Here is a 21,302-nt window from a genome sequence, read left to right on the forward strand (position 1 = left end):
TTTGTTCATGAGTTTATTTAGCTTCATTGACTATTAATTGTTCTTGGTTCATCAACTGTTTGTTTGCTTTAGTTTGTGTTTATTGCGAAATCCCATGTGAGCCCCACCAATTGGACCCAGGAGAGGGGTGCCTAATCCCTTTCCTCCCCATCTGAATCTTAACCAGACTGGTTTAGCCAGTGCCTCAGGCTATTAGAGTCACTATTAAAACGAAACGCTTTTGAAAATCATTCTTAGAGGTCCATCACCTCCATTTCCATATATAATGGACAGTGACTATTTCCAGCTTAGGTGAGTCGTTTTCCCAATGCTCACAGGTGTCTACACGAAAAATGATGGCTAGAACGGCTCCAGTTTTGGGTCATTTTTTAAAACATTGGTTTGATATGCATCTCAGTCGGTCTCGATTAATAAAATAGACAAATTGGTAGCATCGATTCGGTTGGCAAAACTAAATAAAACAGACCAAACCGACCCGTATTCAGACAGAAGCCAACTACTTATAAAATGATTCTCTCCATTACGTCTACCCTATCTTCTTTCGTTTGATTAAGCTCTTCTTTCACTTACATTTTTTTCTTTCGTTTGATTAAGCCTTTCTTTCTTTTACGTTTTTTTTCATGGCAACTAGAGTAGGAAAGGGAGCGACTGGAGCAACAAAGGGAGATAATATATTCTATCTTCTTTCGTTTGACTTAAGTTTTCTTTCTCTTACTTTATCGTTTATCTTTCTTGGCAACTAGAGCAACATATGGAAATAAGATCTCGAGAAAAATCGACGAAAAATGAAAAAAAGTCAAAAAATCAATTGAAGAAACTGAGAAGAAACAATATGCTGCGTGAAAAACATCTATGAAAGAAATGGACTACATCGAAAACAAAATAAAGGATGGAAATGCAAATTTGCTGAGAGAAATAAGGAAAGTGAAGAGAGATAGGAGAAAGGAAGAGAGAAATGAAGGATTTGACGAGAGAAATGCTTAAAGAGATGAGATGAGAAAGACGGTGGTGAAAACGACGGTCACCACATTTGTTTCATATATTACAGTGGTTGTAGTTGAAGTTGCAATTTTATACCAGAAAAAGTTTTTGTGAGATCCTGATGTAGAGAACTTTACTTCACTCAATAATTTTCTACCTGGTATGATGCACCCATTTATTGAACTTTTGTTGTATATCTCTTGCTTCCTTTTGTTAGAGATAGAGAAAAAATATGACTTGAGATGGAGAACAATGTCACATTTTTAATATAACATTAATTTAATTAACTTTTGTTCATTACTGTTGGTGTTTTTTCCAGTTAAATATATTGAGTGAGAAGGGGAAAGAAAGATTGTTTCCTAAGTCTCAAAATTCTATTAAAATGAATTGTGACTTAGACCCTTAAGAGAAACCAGATTTCAGTGTTTAAACATTTCGAAATGTTAAGAATTCAGTGACAAACAGGATAAGTGTACTTTACTCGATTGACTCCCCAATTGGAAGATTTTAAGCACAGTTTTCAAAACCAGATTGAACCAGATTGTCAGACCGGAAAAATCGGGGTGACCGGTTCGATTTTCCCTAAAACCATATTTCCCCCCAAAATCGTTGATTTTGGTTAGCGAACCGCTAAATCAGGCGATTAATCGTTCGAATGGGCCACGTATTCGGTTCAAACAGTCATACCGTTCAACTCAGTAACTGGACCACTGACCAGTTCGATCACCGGTTTGGTTTTAAAAACCATGATTTTAAGTATTCAGTGACAAGCATTTCGGAACATTAAAATCTTCCAATTGGGGAGTTAATCGAGCAAAATACACTTATCCTGTCTATCACTGAATTTTTAACATTCCGAAATGTTTTAACACTGAAATCTGGTTTCTCTTAAGAGTCCAAGTAACCACTCATTTTAATAGAATTTTGGGACTTACAAAGAAACTGTATTTCTTTTCCCTTGTTCTCTCCCAATCTATTTAACTGAAAAAAAATATCAACAGTAATGAACAGAAGTTAATCAAATTAATGTTATATTAAAAATGTGGCATTGTTCCCCATCTCAAGTCATACTTTTCTCTATCTCTAACAAGAGATAGCAAGAGATACAACAAAAGTTCGATAAATGAAAACATCATACCAGGTAGAAAATTATTGAGTGAAGTAAAGTTCTTCACATCAGGATGTCGCTAAAACTTTTTCTTATATAAAACTGCAACTCCAACTACAACCACTGCAGTATATGAAACAAATGTGGTGACCGTCGTTTTCACTATCGTCTTCCTCATCTCTTTCATCTCTTCAATCATTTCTCTTGCAAAATCTTTCAATTCTCTATTCATTTCCCCTATTTCTTTCTTCACTTCCCTTGTTTCTCTTAACAAATCCACGTTTAGATCCTTTATTTTGTTTTCAATGTGGTCCATTTCTTTTATAGACGTTTTTCACGCAACATATTGTTTTTTCTCAGTTTCTTCAACTGATTCTTTGACTTTCTCTCTTTTTTTTGTCGATTTTCCTCAAAATCTAATTTCCATATACTACTCCAGTCGCCATGAAAGATAAAAAATAAAGCAAGAAAAAGAAAAACCTAAGTCAAATGAAAGAAGATAGAATATATTACCTCCCTCTGTTACTTCAGTCTTTCCCTCTCCTACTCCAGTCGCCAAGAAAAAAAAAACGTAAGAGAAAGAAAAGCTTAATCAAATGAAAGAAAAAAAACGTAAGAAAAAGAAGAGCTTAATCAAACGAAAGAAGATATGGTAGATATAATAGAGGGACTCATTTTATAAGTAGTTGCGGGCTCCTGTCTGAAGACGGGTCGGTTCAGTCCATTTTATTTAGTTTTGTCGACCGAACTGATACTACCAATTTGTCTATTTTATTAACCGAAACCGACTGAGATGCATATCAAACCAATATTTTAAAAAATAACCCAGAAATGGAACAGTTATGACCACCGTTTTTTAGATCGACGACTGTGAGCATCGAAAAAATGGTTTGCCTAGGTTGGAAAGAGTCACCACCCATCAAATATGGAAATGGAGGTGATTGGCCTTTGAAAATGATTTTCAAAAGTGTTTCGTTTTAATAGTGACTCCAATAGCCTGAGGCACCGGCTAAACCAATCCGGGTAAGACACGAATGGGAGAGGAAATGGGTTACGCACCCCTCTCCTAGGTCCCAATAGGTGAGGCCCACATGGAATCTCACAATAAGCACAAATTAGAGCAAACAAACCATTGACGAACCAAGAGATATTAATAGTTAATGGAGCTAAATAAACTCATGAACAGACTATCACAAACACAAAAACCGAGTAGATATAGAGGTGGACGGTAGATATCTTGGCGCACCAAACTTGCATACAAGGAGAAAAGGAGCAACTGCACAATATAGGATCCGAGACACCAATATCTCAAAAAGATGCAAGAGAGATCTGTCAAATCTAGATGGGGCCGAAATTTGGAGGTTGCTTGACCTTCCAAGTTATCTTGATTTTGCACACTTTGCTATCTTTGAGATAGCCATATATACAAGTCTTTCCCTAGCGTTCACTTCCTTGTTTTGAGGAGGGAACTCAACCAACTTGAACGTTTGGGGGAAGACCAAGTTAAGGCCTCTCCATATTGAGACAAATGTCCCATACTGACCAAGGATCTAACCACTTGATCATCTAGTCTAGCCTATGTCAAATAGATATCCATTGACCCAATAAGAATTGGAACTTGGATCCAGAATAATCCAACAATATTGGTATCTCCATGCATAAAAACATTTTCAAATAAACAATCAAATAAATTAATTTTTTATAGAAAATAAACAAATAAGTAATAATTTAAAATGAATGATTGTGTGTGAGAGTGTTACATAGGGATAACCATAAAATAATCATCTTCCATCAACATGTGGTTTGTCACATGGCCATTGGATATTCCAACATGCTGAAGATCAAACGAGGGCCTATGGCCACTCTACCATCATCTCCCACTTGGCCAGTTAGGCCCGAGATGAATAAGTGCCAACCAACCCCATTGCTTTGACGTGCCTCACATAATCTGTAATTGCAAAGGGTTTAGTCAAAGGGTCGGCAATCATATCTTTTATAGGCACATATTCTACCAGGATCTCATTCCATTGGTAGACATCATATAAATATCGGTATTGGGGATCTCTGTGTTTCCCTTTAGGGCCGATCTCACCATTTTTAATTGTTTTGATAGCAGCTTGGTTATCATTGAAGATCTTCACAACTCCTATTGGCACATCAGGAATTCAGAGTTCTTCCAAGAATCTCCTAATCCAAACTACTTCAGATGCTGCGGAGCTACAAGCAATAAACTCAGCTTCCATGGTGAATTTAGCTACACAACTTTGTTTCTTGCTTGTCCATGAGATAGCACCTCCTCCTAAGAGGAATAAGTACTCGGTTGTGGATTTTCTATCATCCGAATCACCTATAAAATCAACTTTGTCTCCCTTTAGGGCCGATCTCACCATTTTTAATTGTTTTGATAGCAACTTGGTTATCATTGAAGATCTTCACAGCTCCTATTAGCACATTAGGAATTCAGTGTTCTTCCAAGAATCTCCTAATCCAAACTGCTTCAGATGCTATAGAGCTACAAGAAATAAACTCAGCTTCCATGGTGAATTTAGCTACACAGCTTTGTTTCTTGCTTGTCCATGAGAAAGCACCTCCTCCTAAGAGGAATAAGTACTCGGTTGTGGATTTTCTATCATCCGGGTCACCTGTAAAATCAGCATCACGAAAACCCAATAACTCTAAATCATTTGCATGATAGGTTAATTTGAAGTGTTTTATCAGCTACAAATATCTAAATATTCTTTTACCAGTCTTCCAATGTGTTTTACCTGGGTTACTTTGGTATCTATTAACAAGACCTACAGCATATGAAATAACTGGTCTTGTGCAAAGCATGGCATACATCAAGCTACCAATAACTTGAGCATAGGGTCTATACTTCATTTTCTCTATTTCTTCATCATTAGTAGTAGCCATATCCCTACTTAATTTAGTTCCTTTACAAATTGGAGTTTCAACTCCATTACCGTCTTTCATATTAAATTTCCTTAGGATCTTCTACAGTAATGCTCTTGTGAAAGAGTTCTTCCAACATCTGATTCTCCTCCATCTTCCTTGAGTTGGGACTTTGGGTTTCGTAGAGGTTTGAGGGACCATAAACTCTCTTATGTTTCAGACCTGTTGTCACTGCTTGAAAGTGTTTTTCTGGACCTTTCTAGTTCTAATGTGAGACTTTGGTCCCTTCACATGTGCTTCCCTTTTTAAGTCCCTTTTCTCTCTCTCTGGATAAGTGGACTTCCCAACTAAGTTGATTTGGTCTAAACCTGTACTTCCTAAAATTATTATGTTCTACTGAGAGGTTTTCTATAGGAAAATCAACACTTCAGACTTATTGCAGAAGAGAAGACCTTCTATGTGTTTGTCTCCTATTTGGTGTGTACTTAGAAAGGCTAATGGTGAGGATTGCTCTCACTTACTTTTAACATGTCCTTTTTCTGTTGCTATTTGGGGTTGGATGATTGCTTTGTTTGGTTGCAAATGGAATTTGGCCACAGCCATAAATCAGATCTTTGATCCTTCCTTCTTTGTGTGGCCCACAAAATCTGGTAAAACAATGTGGAGGAGCATTAGAGCTGTCGCTCTGTGGACAATTTTGGAAGAAAGAAATGTGAGGATATTCCAAGATAAGGAGAGAAATGTTCAGAATGTAAAGGATTGTATTTTGACCAGGGCAATCCACTGGCTGAGATCATTAGATTCCTTCAAATTATATTCCTTTGATGACGCGGAGGAACTGGAGGGTTGTGGCTAGTAGCAATAACAGAAAGAACAAGGTACCAGATGTGTGTGTACCCCCTTTAGAAGACTGGACAAAGCTGAATTTTGATGGTAGCGGCCAAGAATATCCAGGGTCACCAAAGATTGGTGGGATGTTGAGAGATAAAGATAGTAACAATTTAGCTTTATTCTCAGGCTCTGTGGGTATAGGAGACTATTAAGCTGGGCTTCTTGCGACAGTACAAGGCATTCAGGTTGCGGATCAGTTAGGAGTTCAAATTTTGATTATTGAAGGAGACTCCAAAGTTGTTGTGAATTGGCTAAAAAATCCAGATTCAGTGATCTGGTGCTACAAGCGAATTATGAGGAAAGCTAAATGGTTCTCAAGGAACATGAATGTATGATACCACAACCTAGAGGATGGTTCTAAATCATACAATGATTTCTTTAAATTATACACTTTATTTTCTTGCCCCTCTATTACATGGCCTTTGGGTTGAGTCATGTATATTTCTTCATTCAATTTTCCATTGAGGAAAGTAGTTTTAACATCTAATTGGCATAACTCTAAGACCAAAAAGGCAACTAAGGACATTAGGATTCTAATAGAGGTAAACTTGGAAACTGGAGAACAAGTCTCCTCATAGTCAATCCCTTCTACTTGGGTGTACCCTTTCGCTACTAATCTTGCCTTATATTTTTCTATAGACCCATAAGCATTGAGTTTTCTTTTCAATATCCATTTACACCCTATAAGTTTCCTATTCTTGGGTAAATCAACTAATTCCCAAACTTGATTTTTATTTATTGAGTCTAACTCTTCTTATATGGCTTCACACCACTTTTCCTTATCGAGTGCATCCATAGCATCTTCAAAATCAATTGGATCATCAAGAGATTCTTCATTCAAGTAGGTATAAATAATCTTTTAGTCTTGAAGAAGGGAATCTTTCTCTCTAAATTCTTCCTAGGGTGTCATTAGAAGAAACTTATCTTTCAGGTGCTATCTCATTTTTTATAATTTCTTTGTTTATTTCAAATAGGGTAGGTAATTGTTTATTATCCTCAATTAGATCTTCTAGAAAAACAACATCTCTGCTTTCTATTAATTCAACTGTTCCATCGGATTTGTGATTAACAAATCTATACCCTTTGCTATTTTTACTGTACCCTATAAAGGTACACCTTAGACTCTTATTACCTAACTTGCTTCTTTGCTTACTTAGTACTCTTACATAGGCACTAGCCCCCCAATTTTATTTTTTTTGATAATTGAAATAATTTTGATAATCAACAATAGACAATAGTACAAAGTTCCCAAGGAAAGGCACGAGTTGCAACCTCTTCCCTAGAAACCCCCTGTTTGGCTAAACCATCAACCAAAGAATTAGCAGACCTACTAACCCATTTTACCTCAACTCTCATATTGATGGTTAATCACTTTACTTTTTTTATGAGATCTTTGTAGCCCCAAATGGTAGTATCCAAGTTTAGGAGCCACCTTGTTACCACCTGAGAATCCCCTTCAACTAGGAGATGCTCCACCCCAAGCTGGTTGGCGATCTGAATTCCTTGTACTGCAGCGAAATCTTGAGTTCGGAGAGAAGTGTGGCCCAAACTGCCATGGGGCAGGCTAGTTCGGGTTGTTGCCCTTTGTGTTCATAAGGCTCGGGGCCTAAGGGAGAGCTCGGGCTCCGTACTGGGAGTTCGAGCTCCTTGCGGAGAGTTCGGACTGCTGGTTCCTCCCTTCGGAGCTCGCGCCTCGGCGAGCTGTTATGCTGAGCTGGGAGTTCGTACTGTGTTCATAAGGCTCGGGGCCTAAGGGAGAGCTCGGGCTCCGTACTGAGAGTTTGGGCTCCTTGCGGAGAGTTCGGACCGCTACTTCCTCCCTTCGGAGCTCGCGCCTTGGCGAGCTGTTATGCCAAGCTGTTGCTTTTGCCACATGATGAGTGATTACGAGGTCGGGCCAAATCTTCCTTCATCAATTGCCCCCCTTCGCGAGGTGGCGGGTGGATTTGTCTCGTACTTCGAATTGATTGAGTGATAGCGCGAGGTGCGTTGCCAGGATTCTTTTGGGTTTCTCGAGCGCCCAAAAGATGGGAGACGTGCCGATCTTCCTACAAATGATGACTGACGTGACAGCGCGTGCCTTATTTCAAAATTCAAAAAGCGCACCGCTGAGAGACGTGACAGTGCGCGCCTTATTTCAAAATTCAAAAAGCGCGCCGCTAGGAGATGTGACAACGGGTGTCTTTTCAAATTTGAAAACGTGACGTTGCCACCTTTAATGTGAGGAGACGTGCGGTCGGTTCCGAGAGACGTGTGGCCAGTCACGTCTTGGTCTCAAGAGACGTGCAGTTAGTGCGGCTGCGGGCCGTCAGATTGGCTTTGATCTGAGTCGTTGATTCTTGGTTACTACGGGTATAAATAGTGGAGGACCCCAGTTGCTTGTCACTTCTGCGTTTTGCTTCTTAAGCTCGCGTCCAAGCTTTTAGTTCGCATCCAAGGTTTTTTGCTCGTGTTCCAGTTCCTGTATTCTGTTCAAGCCTTTTTCCGGGTGAGTACTTTCCTGGAATCCATCTTTTCTCCTCGGTGTCTAGCTCGAATAGCTCAAACGGTTCTTCAAGTGGGTTAGATGCAGGTTCTACGAACCGAGTTGCATCCCTTGGTGGTCCTAGCGAACCGGAGGTAGAGCTCGAGGAAGAGTTCGAACCCGTAGGCTGAGTCACCTTGGGTAGTTTGGCGTCCACCTCTTGTCGAGGTCAGACGTTAGAAAAGTTTGGTCCCTCGACCATGATGCCTGAGGGGCTCCAATTCCTTATTACCTATTACAACTTGCCTGGGGAGTACGCCTACTTCATACCTTCGGGTAGCTTTCCTTGGGAACACGGTCCTGAAGAGATCGTGATATCACTTGTTCTTTCCTTTTGGTAGATGAATTCTTCTATCCATGCCTTGCGGCCCAGGTGGAGAGGAGATCGAGGCAGGCGCGAGCTACCGAAGAGGCTTTCCGTGCTGCCGAAGCGACTTCCCGAGCTGCTGAGGCGGCTGCTCGCGCTGCACTGACTAGGCAGGCGAGGTCTCAGAGAGATGTTGAGGCCATGGGAGTTGTTGTAAAGCATATGGCGGACCTGAGACCAGATTTGCAGCATCAGGTTGAATACCTTCAAGAGGATATTAGGGAGAGGACACAGATCTTTTCCCAAGGCATTGAGGACGCTAAGAAAAAGGTCGTCGATGAATACGTCGCCTCGCCGCGCTTCGATGACTTGATGGTGGATTCGTACAGAAGGGGGTTTAAACTAAGTCGGTGGATGATCCGAAATACATACCCCGAGCTTGATATTAGTGTGATATCCACTTCGCGCATCACTCAAGAGATGGCTAACGCTACTGATGGTGAGCCGGACTCCGAGGGCTAGGCAGGACCTTCGGGTGTTGTTGAAGTGTCTTCTGATGAAGAATAAGTACCTCCAGACCTATGAACTCGATATTATTATTACTATTTTTTTTTTGAAATGTACACTTATTTTGAAATGGAATGATATTCTTTTGATTAAGTGTTGGTTGTTCTTTCTCCCGAACTGACCGTATTTGCCGAATTGATCATATGCTCGATCTGTTTCTTGCCCGGCTTACTCGCACGGCCTGTTTTGATGTTTAATACTTAGTCTCTGAGACGTCGATGTCCCTATTAGTTCGTTGTCTCCGCTTCGCCTGAGCCTTTGGCCGACACTTTTCTTTGCTTGCCTATGTCGAGGTTCCTTCGTTAGTTCGGTATCCTAGCCCTTAGGCTCTGGTAGCGATTTTGTCCACTTCGCTTGGTGGTCTATTGGTAGTATCGCCTTAAGTTGACGATGTTCCACGCTCAGGGTACTTGTTTGCCCTCTAAGGTTTCGAGCTCATATGCCCCCCCGAGCGCTCTCTTTACTCTGTAGGGCCCTTCCCAATTTGGTCCAAATTTGCCCACGCTGGGTTCGAGCACCATGATCTTACGGAGAACCAGGTCGCTGACACGGAAGCTCTGCTTCTTTACTCTGGCATTGTAGTACCGAGCTACTTTTTTATGGTAGGCCGCTGTCCGGATGTGCGTGAAGTCTCTTAACTCGTTTCCGTTTGTCTGATTGTCATATGCTTCTAGTCGCAATGTAGGTATTATGATTTTTGCCGAGATTACCACTTCAGTGCCGTAGGTGAGGTTAAAGGGGGTCTCTCCCGTGGCGGTTTTTTCCGTAGTTCGGTGAGCCCATAGAACACTTGGTAGCTCATCCGCCGACAACCCTTTAGCTCGGTCTAGTCGTGCTTTTAGTCCGCGGAGGATGGCTCTGTTCATTACTTATGTCTGACTGTTTGCTTGCGGGTGTGCGACTGATGTGAAGTTCTGACGAATTCCCATATCTTGGCACCATTCTTGGAACTTGATATCCTCGAACTGCTTGCCGTTATTGGAAATCAATACCCGAACTAGCCCGAAGCGACATACTATGTTCTTCCAAAAGAAGTTCTGTATGTTTCGGGCTGTAACTATTGCTAGAGGTTCAGCTTCTATCCATTTTGTGATGTAATCTACTACCACCACTAGGAACTTTCTCCCACCTGTTGCTGGCAGGAATGGCCCCAGGAAGTCGATGCCCCATTGCGCAAAGGGCCATGGACTAGTGAGGTACTTGAGGTCGGAAGCAGGCTGATGGTGGATATTGGCATGCTTCTGACACTTGTCGCATTTTCTGACGAGCTCGACGGGTCGGTGTAGTCGACGCACATGCGCCACTTGTCGTTTGCCTTTTTCACCAGCACTGGGTTGGCTACCCAGCTCGGGTAATGAACTTCCTTTATGTAGTCTGCTGCGATGAGCTTTTCGACCTCCTCGTCGACCACCCTCCAGCGTTCTGGGGCTAAGTTGCGTTTCTTCTGTCTAATGGGTCTGACCACAGGGTCAGTATTAAGTTTGTGAGTTAAAAGACTGGGGCCAATATCGGGCATACCGGCCGCAGACTAAGCAAAAATATCTAAATTTTGAAGGAAAAAGCTCACCAGTTCGGTTCGTAGAGGTTCCTTGAAGTAAGCACCGATCTGTAGTGTGTGAGCTGGGTCTGTGGCCGAGGTCGAGATCGCGACCGTTTCCTCTGTGGGCGAAGCTCGTTCCTCGCCTTGCTCCGTAAGCCACTCCAGTTCAAGGTAGACCGCCTTGGTTTTTCCCTTCAGGGCGGCAACATAACACTTGCGGGACTCAAGTTGGTCGCCCCGCGCTACCCCCACACCGAAGTTTGTAGGGAATTTCATTGCCAAATAGTAGGTGGAGACCACTACCCGCAGGATATGCGTAATTGGCCTCCCTATTATGGCATTGTATGGGGAGGGGGTCGCGACCACCAAGAAATCGTGGTTGAGTCTGACCGCACAAGGCCATGTGCCGACTTCCACGGGTACTGTTATTTTCCCGAGGGGCCTAATTTTCTCTCCGCTGAAGCCCACCAGGAGTGTTCGCGGCTTCAGCTCGCTTCTTTGCAACTGTAGCTGGTCAAATGCTGACTTGAAGAGGATGTCTGCCGAGCTGCCCAAATCCACGAGTACGCGCCTGACCTCAAAGTCGCTGATCCTTAGTTTTATGACAAGTGTGTCATCGTGGGGGTAGTGGACCCCTCGCGCATCGTCTTCTGTGAAGATCAGTTCTTTAGTCTTCGGCCTCTTTGGAGGGTTCTGTTCTTCTTGGGCTGCTTCGCGAACTGACGTCCGGGCCGCTGCCGAAGTACACCCTACTACCACCGAACCTCCCACTATCACGTGGATGGTTCCCCGAACTGGCCTCTCTTCCAGAGGCTGTCGTTGCAACGCTTCGGCTGGTCTGCTACTGGATTCGGAGGCATCCTTTCCACGCTCCCCTTGCTGACCTGCCTTATTGTTATTATTATTATTATGCTGTACAAAATTTCTCAAGTATTCGCGATGGATGAGTCCCTCTATCTCGTCCCAGAGATTATTACACAGTTCGGTACTATGACCGTGATCTCTATGAAAACTACAGTACAGATTTTTATTTCTCTCGTTTGGATTCCCCTTTATGCGAGGTGGCCACTTTACGTATGGGGCTCTTTGATCGTCATCAAGATCTCGGTCCGCCTCGTGTTTAACGGTGTGTAATCCGTCCGAATTGCTAAGAGAGCTCGGCACGGCTAGCTTGGCTTCGCCTCCCAGGCCGGGTTTCTTCTGTCACCTGGGTTGGAGGGCTCGCCTTCTCTTTTCCTTTTCTCGACCCCGCCTTCGGTCCTTTGGTTGATCTCTTCCTCTATTCTCATGAACTTGTCCGCGAGCTTGAGGAATTCAGCCACGGTCGCCTGGCTAGCTGGCTACCATGTGCCATTTGAACTCCTTGTGCGTTACTCCTCTCTTGGCCGCCGCGAGCTGTACCGCGGGGCCTAATCGCGGTATCTGCAAGCACACTTCATTGAACCACTTGATGTAGCTCATGATGGATTCTCCTTCTCTCTGGACTACTCCGAAGATTCTTTCCTCGGTTCTAGGGCACCGCTTGCTAGTGACAAAGTGTGCGATGAAGACCTGCACGAACTAGGCCCAACATTTTATCGACCCGGGGGCCAGGTTCCTGTACCAAGTGCGGGCTACCCCCCTGAAGGTGGTGGTGAAGGCCACGCACGTGCATGATTCATTGGCCCTAGCGAGGTGCATTTGGGACTGGAAAGCAACGACGTGATCGTTGGGGTCAAAGGACCCGTCATACTTTTCCAAAGGTGGGAGCTTGAAGTCTCTGGGCATGGGGACTGCCAGGAGTTCTGATGCGAGAGGGGAAGGAACTGAAAGAATTGGGGCAGCTTTTACCTCGTCCGAGCTCGTCTCTTCCTTACCTCTGAGCTCGTGCAGGACACGAATGGCAGTTCGACGACTTCGTCGGCGCCTTCGTTGTTGAGTGGGCCTGGTACTGGCGCTGCTAGCCTTTGTGTTGCCGAGCTCGATGGGCTCGGAATGTTGGTAGTCTGCCGCTAGGGCGCTGAATCGGTTCTCTGTGAGCAGGAACTCAGGCTTGGAGCGCCGAGGTGCCGAATTTGCGGGCGAGGTTCCCGACCCGCCTGCGAGTTGGGAGGTGGGGGTGATTCTTCTTTCCCTTCGACCTGGGGACGTGGCCTGGCTGTTAGGGGGGTTCTGGAGTTGGGAGGCTTCTCCTTGGTCAGGGCGTCCACCCTGAGGGGAAGCCTTAGCCGGCTTCGGAGCAGGGTGCCGAGGTGGAAGTAGTGACTGGTTCAGGGGCAGTTGGGGAAACTGCTGCTGATAGTGATGTTGAGAGAGGTGGTGAAGTACTTGGTGCTGCTGGAGTTGATGCTGCTAGAATTGTAGCATTTGGGCTTGCGTTGCCCGCATGAATTGCATCAGGTCATCAAACTAGTTCTGGCGGGTCGCCAGGGGGATAGCAGTTGGTTCAGCAAAAGTTGTTTCGACAAGGAGTGGAAGGGAGATGCTCATGGTAGGAAGGTTTACGGGTGCCACTGTTTGTGACGCATTCAAGCTGGGGATCCCATCCACCGGAAGGGGGATGGTGAACTGTCCGATGCACACCACTGGGACTTGGAGCTGTTCCTCGGTGGTGTTCATCTCTGAGCCACGTCCGGCATTGCTGGAAGAAGCCATGAGTGTTGGGGTTTTTGGAAAAAGAAGAGGTTATGAGAGTTTTGGAGGGAGGCTTTTAGAAGCGTTTCCCACAGACGGCACTAATTGATGGTGCGCAATCCGGTCGATCCTAACTGTCAACGACCTTGCCTCTTAACGGAGCTACAGGGAACCTGAAACGGAGAGGATGAGGAAACTCCGGGGGAACCCGGTGAGATTGCTCCAAGCTCAGGTTAGTATTCTCTCAAAGGCAAGATAAAACCTAATGGCGCAAAGTTCACATACCTTGTTCTTGGGGGGGGGGGGGGGGGGTAGAGAGCCTTTTATAACCACTTCGTTCACTCACTCCGAGGCTTCTGTCAGGTCAGGTATGATTACTTCTGTGCTTCTGCTAGTTCGGGTGTCATCCCCTCTGCTGGGACAGAACCGCCACTGCTCCTTGTCGGAGCCGTCTCTGTAACTGGAGATGGTGGGGTCATGTGGCGATGGAAGGTGGCCGTTGGAATGTGGTTGTCAAGCGTCAAATCCCAAGTCAGTCAGGTGCGCCACCCCTGGATACGGACTCCTTCGGTGTCAGGTACGGTTTGTTCAGTTTGGTGTCCTGGGCGAAGTGCTGGAGTGGTGTGCGAGGCGAAGTCTTGAGTTCGGAGAGAGGTGTGGCCCAAACTGCCATGGGGCAGGCCAGTTCGGGTTGTTGCCCTTTGTGTTCATAAGGCTCAGGACCTAAGGGAGAGCTCGGGCTCCGTACTGGGAGTTCGAGCTCCTTGCGGAGAGTTCGGACCGCTGGTTCCTCCCTTCGGAGCCCACGCCTTGCCGAGCTGTTGATTTTGCCACGTGTTGAGTGATTACGAGGTCGGGCCAAATCTTCCTTCATCAAGTACCATTTGGAATAGGAGTCCAAACCCTTTGATCAGAAGAAGTGGGGTCCAAGAAAACGGATTCTAGTCTCAACTCACCATCCCTTAACCCTCTACGAAACCCAAAGTCCCAGTTTAAAGATAAGGGGTTTAATGGGCTCGGGAGAAAAGTTGCAATTGGCTCATGTTTGTGAAGGGAAATGGAATAGAGCAAGGGGAAACAATCTTTTAGGGGTTGAATACCCACCCAAATATCCACCAAGAACAGAATAGCATTACCAGAACAAGCATCATACCTGATGAATCTGAGGAAGTGAGGGAGAATACCATGTATAGCCTTCCAAGGTGTAGTAAGGGTAACTCGGCGAGATATCCTGGAATCCCAACCATTTCCTGCACAACCATGAATGCTTGCCACCACCTCATGCCATAATCTCTCTCTCTCTCTCTCTCGGGGCCATCTCCATAGCCACTTCCTTAGAAGGGCTACATTCTTCAGCACTATATTCCTTATCCCTAAACCCCCTTCTTCCTTTGGTTTGTTAACTATCTCCCATCTGATCAAGTGATCCTTTTTCACCTCTCCTGGTTCCCATAAAAAGTCCCTCATTCTCTTCTCTAGTTTCTTAGCCTCCATTGGAGGAATCCTGAACACTGAAAGGAAGTAGATTGGAAGGTTGGCAAGTGTAGCCTTAATTAAAGTCAGCCTACCCCCTATTGAAATGTAATTCTTTTTCCAAGCCACCAAGCACTTATCAAATTTCTCCACAATAGGGGCCCAGAAACTACTTTCTTTAGGGTTGGCTCCTAAAGGTAGCCCTAAGTATGTCAAAGGCCAAGAAGAAATATTGCAACCTAAGCATTATGCAATGGATTCAATCTCCCCATTCTCCAAGTTTACTCCAACCACACAACTTTTATCAAAATTTACCTTCAAGTTGGAGACCCTCTCAAAAGTACTTATTAAAATCTTAAAGTTCTCCACTTTGCTCAACTCATTCCCTTCACAAAAAAATAACAATATCATCAGCAAACTGAAGGTGAGTTACTGGAATGCCTCTGCTCCCTATTCTCCATCCCTTTATTTGGCCCTCCTCATATGCTTTGGAGATCATCCTACTAAAGACATCAGCAACAAGTGTAAAGAGGAAATGGGAGAGTGGATCCCCTTGTCTTAAGCCTCTATTGGCTGAAAAAAGTCCTTAACCACCCCATTCACCAACACTGAATAACGACAAGAGTTTAAGCATCCTCTTATCCAATTACACCATTTATCCCCAAATCCACGTCTTCTCGACATCTCCAGCAGGAAATTCCAATCCACCAAGTCATAGGCTTTCTCCAAGTCCAGTTTGCAAACAAATCCTTTCCTGCCCGATCTCCTTATCTCTTTCACACTCTCGTTTGCAATAAGGATCTGATCTGTAATTTGTCTATCCTGTATAAAGGCTCATTGTGTTTGGCTAACAAGAGAGGGGAGAACTACTTTGATCCTCCTAGAGAGCACTTTTGCCAGAATCTTATAGATGCTTGTCACCAGGCTAATTGGTCGAAAATCTTTGGGGTGTCTGGCATCATTGTTTTGGGGAATTAAGGCTATAAAAGTAGCATTGATTCCAGGACTCACAAAATGTTTATCCTCAAATTCTCTAAATACTCCAATTAAGTCTTCTTTGACTATGTCCCAATAGTCTTGATAAAATGCCATTGTAAATTCTTCAAGACCCGATGCCTTAGCCCTATCCATAGAAAAAACAGCTTGTTTAATTTCCTCTTCCTCAATCATTCTTTCCAGTCATCCCTTATCTGTTTGGTTCAAAGTTGGCCAATTCTCCTCCCCTACTATTAATCAATTCTCTAAGGGTCTTTGAAATATGGATTTGAAGTGATCCACAATCCTACTAGTAATCTCCTCTTGAGAGGTTATATCCACACCATCAACCTCAAGCTTTAATATCAAATTTTTCCTCCCCCCATTAGCCAAATCATGAAAGAATTTGGTATTCCTATCCCCTTCCTTGATCCACTTATGTCTGGATTTTTGTCTCCAAGAGATCTCCTCCCTCAACAAAGTCTCCTCTAACTCCTTTTTCAGCTTCCTCCTCATTTCTCTGTCTTGCTCATCCATCATCCCTTGGGATTCTTTTGCATCTAACTCCTCAATTTGAACCAATAATCTAGCTTTTACCTCCTCCACTCTTCCAAATTGAACCTTATTCCATTCTTTTATTTTGCCTCTCAATCTTTTTAATTTTTTGTGGAATCTAACCCCATCCCATTTCACTTCTGTCATCTCTTCACTCCACCGTTCCTTAACCTTAGGCAAGAAGTCTGGGTGTATCAGCCACATATTTTCAAACCTAAATGGTCTAGGTCCATTACCAAGAGGTTCTTGTCCTACTTCTATAGGGTAGTGATCAGAGGTTATCCTAGGTAGGGCCTTAGCCACCAAATCTCTCCAGTGGCTCTCCTAACCCTCATTAAATAGGAATCCGTCAAGCTTTGAGCAGATTGGGTTTTCTTGGAAGTTGGACCAAGTGTAGGTAGCCTTTAATAAAGGAAGCACCCGTAACTCACAGGAATTTATGAAGTCATTGAACTTCCTCATACTAGTTGTAATGGCCTGACTAGAATTATTTGACTCATTTGTGAATCTTATTGCATTAAAATCACCCCCCAAACACCAAGGACCTTCCCACAAACCTTGAATTACATGAAGCTCCTCCCATAACTCATTCATCTCTCTGTGATTATTTGGACCATAAACATTTGTTAGCATCCAAGTAAATCCATCTTCCACCATTCTGAATTATAGGGATACAATGAAGTTTCCTATTAGCTCCTCTACTGGTTCTCCGAAGTCCTCCCTCCACAAAGTTACTATTCCCCCCGAGGCTCCCCACGACAGAGCTGAGCACCATCTTACCCCTCTTATTTTCCAGATCTCCCTGACCCACCTTCTATCCAATTCAGCTATTTTTGTCTCCTGCAACATCACAACATCAAGTCTTTCTCTCCTAAGTAGCTCCTTAATCGTTCTCCTTTTTCTGGCACTACCCAAACCCCTTACATTCCAGCTTATTATTTTCATTACCTCTCAAGAATTTAGCCCTCCAAAATAGTGTTCCTTCATTTAGAACCCTTCTTTCTTTCCCCTCTGCCACTGAACTCGATATCCCCTTCAATGTCCATTATTAGTCTCTCTACTTCAGGCATTTTCTTCTTTTTCCTACCCTTATTTCCCACGGACTTCCTATTCTGCCCTTTATTTCCTAATTCTTGCCCCAATCTATTGGTTCTTGCCTCTGATTCAGGGTTTTTTGGAGCCACCTCTATCATTTCCTCCTTCTGTTTATATTCCTCCAACAGGGCACAAATATGCTCCCAAATCCATTCTAACTCCTCTTGTTTCCTTTCTAACAACCCAACTCCCTTCTCTGATCGGACTCCATCATTATCAATCACCACTTCCCTGCTACCAGTTGGTTGGTCTGGTCGGAATTCTAGGACATCTGTTACAGGCAGAGAACCCAAGTTAGTATCTAAAACAAAATGGACAGGCTTACCTAGAATTAGCATAGATGGTTGCATGTGGACCGGCTGCTCGGTATCAACTCTTGGAGTCATGACTAGGCCTTTCCCCTTTTCCGGACTCAGTAGTGGAAGCGGACTAGGTACAGCCAATACTTCCTCACCCTCTACAATCATAGAAACTTCACTTCTCTTTCTCTCTGCGTGAATCCTTAGGTAAGGCTCCAAGTTTGAATCCTGTCTCTTTGGCCTGATGTCCTGACTAGGCTGCACATGTGGGATGGACTCGTTTATTAGCCGGGATGCACTCTGCCTTACCTCTTTCAATGTTCCCAACTCCACCTGTCTTCTGTATAGCATACCCAGTTTGGGAAAGATCTGTTCTCCGCTGCTAAGGCTCACCCTTCTTTGCATTTTGATATTACCAGAATCTTGTGAATCCATCTCCTCCTCTAGGAATAACAGTTCAATGTTTAGGCTACCCTCTTCCAATATATCTCTTGGCTTTTGGAGGTCGATACTTCCCAAGCTAATGATTTCTTCCAAATCTGAACCGGAACCAGAAAGTTCTTCATCGCCTGTCAATCTTTCCGAAATAGAGTCGAAAACCTCATTGCTCTTCACACTCCTGGTGTTACGGTGATCCTGTTCCTTATGCGGCATCATCTTCGAGGGTCTCCACTGTAACGAGCTGGAGACCTTCATTGAACTGTTCGAACGAGAGAAAGAGCTTTAGGAAGACGATGGTAGATGGATTTTACTATTATCACATGCTCCTTTAAGTTGTCACGCACCCCCCTCACTCTTGGGTCTTTTAAGCATAGCCCACTTAACTTTTCGGGCCTACTGGGCCCAAAATTACAATTTAGAGATGGGTCTGCTGGTTGGACTCCCGTGCATATTCCTAAGGCTACCAATACCTCTGCCCTTCCTTCATTTGAATCATTCAAAATATTTTGTTTGGCGCCACAAGCAGCTACCTGAGCAAAGGTTCTATTGGTTGTCAAACCTTTACCTTGTGTCACACGTCTCCTAATAGTCTCCTACCCAAATCTTTTGGACTGCCTAAAGGTAGAGTTTCCATTTCAGTGAAACATCCTTGCCTCTTTTTTCCAACCAACTTCAAGCTACCACGTAACTCCATTTCCTCCACCTTTTCGTCTTCCTCCTGCCTTGCCTCCCTCCAAAGGTTAGCTTCAATAGAGGACACTAACCAAACTGGTAAGAACAGTTCATCAACAACTATAGTCACCTTCCTCGGTATATCTTCTAGTTTTACTCCACCCAGTACAATGGCTGCCCTTCGCAGATTTCCCCAAAAGACACCATCAAGGCGAGCTCCACACAGCAAAGCAATTGAGTTTGCAGTTTCTTGATTCCAGAGATGGAATGGCAGCCCAACCACTCGGACAGTAACATTATCTTCCACTCAGAACACTTTCGAGTTTGAAGAAAAAGACCATTTATAGACTGAAAAGGTCCCCAGAACATCATGGATACAACACGCTCTAACATTTACCTGGTTTTCGAGAGGGTTCAATATTGCCTTAGCAGAATCAAACGGAGTTGAGATGAAGGTGCTCCTTAGCTCTAGTTTGAGCTTCAGTAGTTTTGCAACTTTCCACCAATCTGTCACCAATCCTCCAGCTTCAACCACTAGTGTTCTTTCCCATTTTCCTACTGCTCCATCTGCTATCCGGGAGGGATCCCTCCTATTGTTTGCCATGGTTAAAAATTTCTTTTCTGGTACCTCTTCCTTATACATGATCTGTCTTCTAGTTTCTGGTCTTAGTTCCCTTTCATTAAATAGTTCTTTTTTTCCAATTCCCTTCTATTTAGGAATTTTGTTAGTATCCCAGCTATCTTTATCCATCCTTTGCCATTCTTCCCTTGAGGGAAGCAAACCATCTGCTTCCTTCCTTTAGAAAAATATTCAATGAGAGATATGAATGCACCCTTTGCATTCCCTTGTTCTCCATCACATACCTCCTACCTGATTCTGAGGAGTTGTCTTTCCATTTTGTCTGTTTCCCTTTAGTTGCTGCATCAAAGACATATTCCTTTACCCAAACAATCATGTCTAAACCTTCCACAAGAACCGTAGCCCTCTTTTGTTCCCCTATTTTCAATACCATTTGATGGAGCGCAATCCGGTCGGTCCTAGCTGTCAACGATCTTGCCTCTAACTGGAGCAAAAGGTGCCTGAAACGGGGAAAAAAGCGAGTAGTCTCCGGGGAGGAACTCGGTGAGAGTGCTCCGAAGCTCAAGTTAGTATTTTCTCAAAGGCAAGATAAAAAGCCAGATGGCGCAAAGTTATCACGTACCTCCATTCTTGGGGGGAAGAGGGCCTTTTATAACCACTTCACGCACTCACTCCCAAGCTCCTGTCAGGTCGATTATCATTACCTCTGCACTTCTGCCAGTTCGGGTGTCGTCACCTCTGCCGGGGCAGACAACCGCCACTACTCTCTTTGTCGGAGCCATCTCTGTAACTGGAGGTGGCGGTGGCAAGTGGCCATTGAAGTGCAACTGTCAAGCGTCAGATCCTAAGTCAGTCAAGCGCACCGCCTCAGGATACGAACTCCTTTGGTATCAGGTACGGTTGTTCAATTCGGCGGCTTGGAGACGAAGTGTCGGAGTGGTGTGCGAGGTGAAGTCTTGAGTTCGGATGGAAGTGTGGCCCGAACTGCCCTGGGGTGGGCCAGTTCGGGTTGTTGCCGTTTGCGTTCCTCGTAAAGCTCGGGGTCAAAGGGAGAGTTCAAGCTCTTTTTGGGGAGCTCAGACTGCGGGTTCCTCTTCTCGAAGCTCATGCCTTGAGCACACTGCCATGCCGAGCTATCGCTCCTGCCAAGTCACCCTCGGTTGCTTCCACGTGTTGGGTGGCCAAGAGGTCGGGCCAAATCTCCCTCCATCAATTGCCCCCCACTCCTCGCGCTAAGGGTCTTGCCCTAGCGCGGGGAGTTCGCGAGGTGACGGGTGGATTTGACCCGTACTTCAAACCGATTGACTAATGACGTGAAGTGTGCGTACGTCAGGAGATTTCCGGATTCCTCGAGTGCCAAAAAGTCAGAAAACGTGCCAATCCATCTTTAAATGCTGGGAGACGTGACGGCGGGCGTTATTTCAAATTCAAAAAACATGCCACTACTGCCTTCAATGCTGGGAGGCATGCACCGGTGCCACTTCATTTTCCAAAGATGTGCGGCCAGTCACGTCCCGGTCTTAGGAGGCGTACGATCAGCTTGATCGTGAGTCATTGGATTTGCCTCGATCAGAGCTGTCGGTTTTCAGTCACTGTGGGTATAAATAGTGGGGGACCCCAGTCGCTTTCCATCGCCATTCTCCTGTGTTCGCTTCTTGAGCTCGCGTCAACCTTCCTTAGTCTGTTAGCTTTTTCCGGGAGTGTCAATACTTTCTTCCTAGTTTTCCTTTCCTCCCGATGTCTAGCTTGGACAGCTTAGACAGCTTGAGGGGGTCAGATGCAGGTTCCA

The 21,302-nt window shown here is 44.4% G+C and overlaps 1 protein-coding gene across 2 annotated transcripts in view; it reads right to left on the reverse strand.

Moving 5' to 3' along the window:
- The window catches only part of LOC148877647 (uncharacterized), a 52,239-nt gene extending 32,237 nt beyond the window's left edge, over positions 1 to 20,002 (reverse strand). For both annotated transcript variants that reach the window (XM_088942265.1, XM_088942264.1), the window contains exon 1: positions 1 to 20,002. This exon is cut by the window's left edge and continues 8,574 nt beyond it. In XM_088942265.1, coding sequence (XP_088798391.1) covers positions 17,410 to 18,516 — 1,107 coding nt within the window. In that variant the 5' untranslated portion in view covers positions 18,517 to 20,002 and the 3' untranslated portion in view covers positions 1 to 17,409.
- Between the last annotated feature and the right edge of the window lie 1,300 nt (positions 20,003 to 21,302).

Source organism: Nelumbo lutea, chromosome 1 (genome assembly GCF_056320005.1).
Source record: "Nelumbo lutea isolate HS-2025 chromosome 1, American lotus-T2T, whole genome shotgun sequence".
Classification (NCBI taxonomy): Eukaryota; Viridiplantae; Streptophyta; class Magnoliopsida; order Proteales; family Nelumbonaceae; genus Nelumbo; species Nelumbo lutea.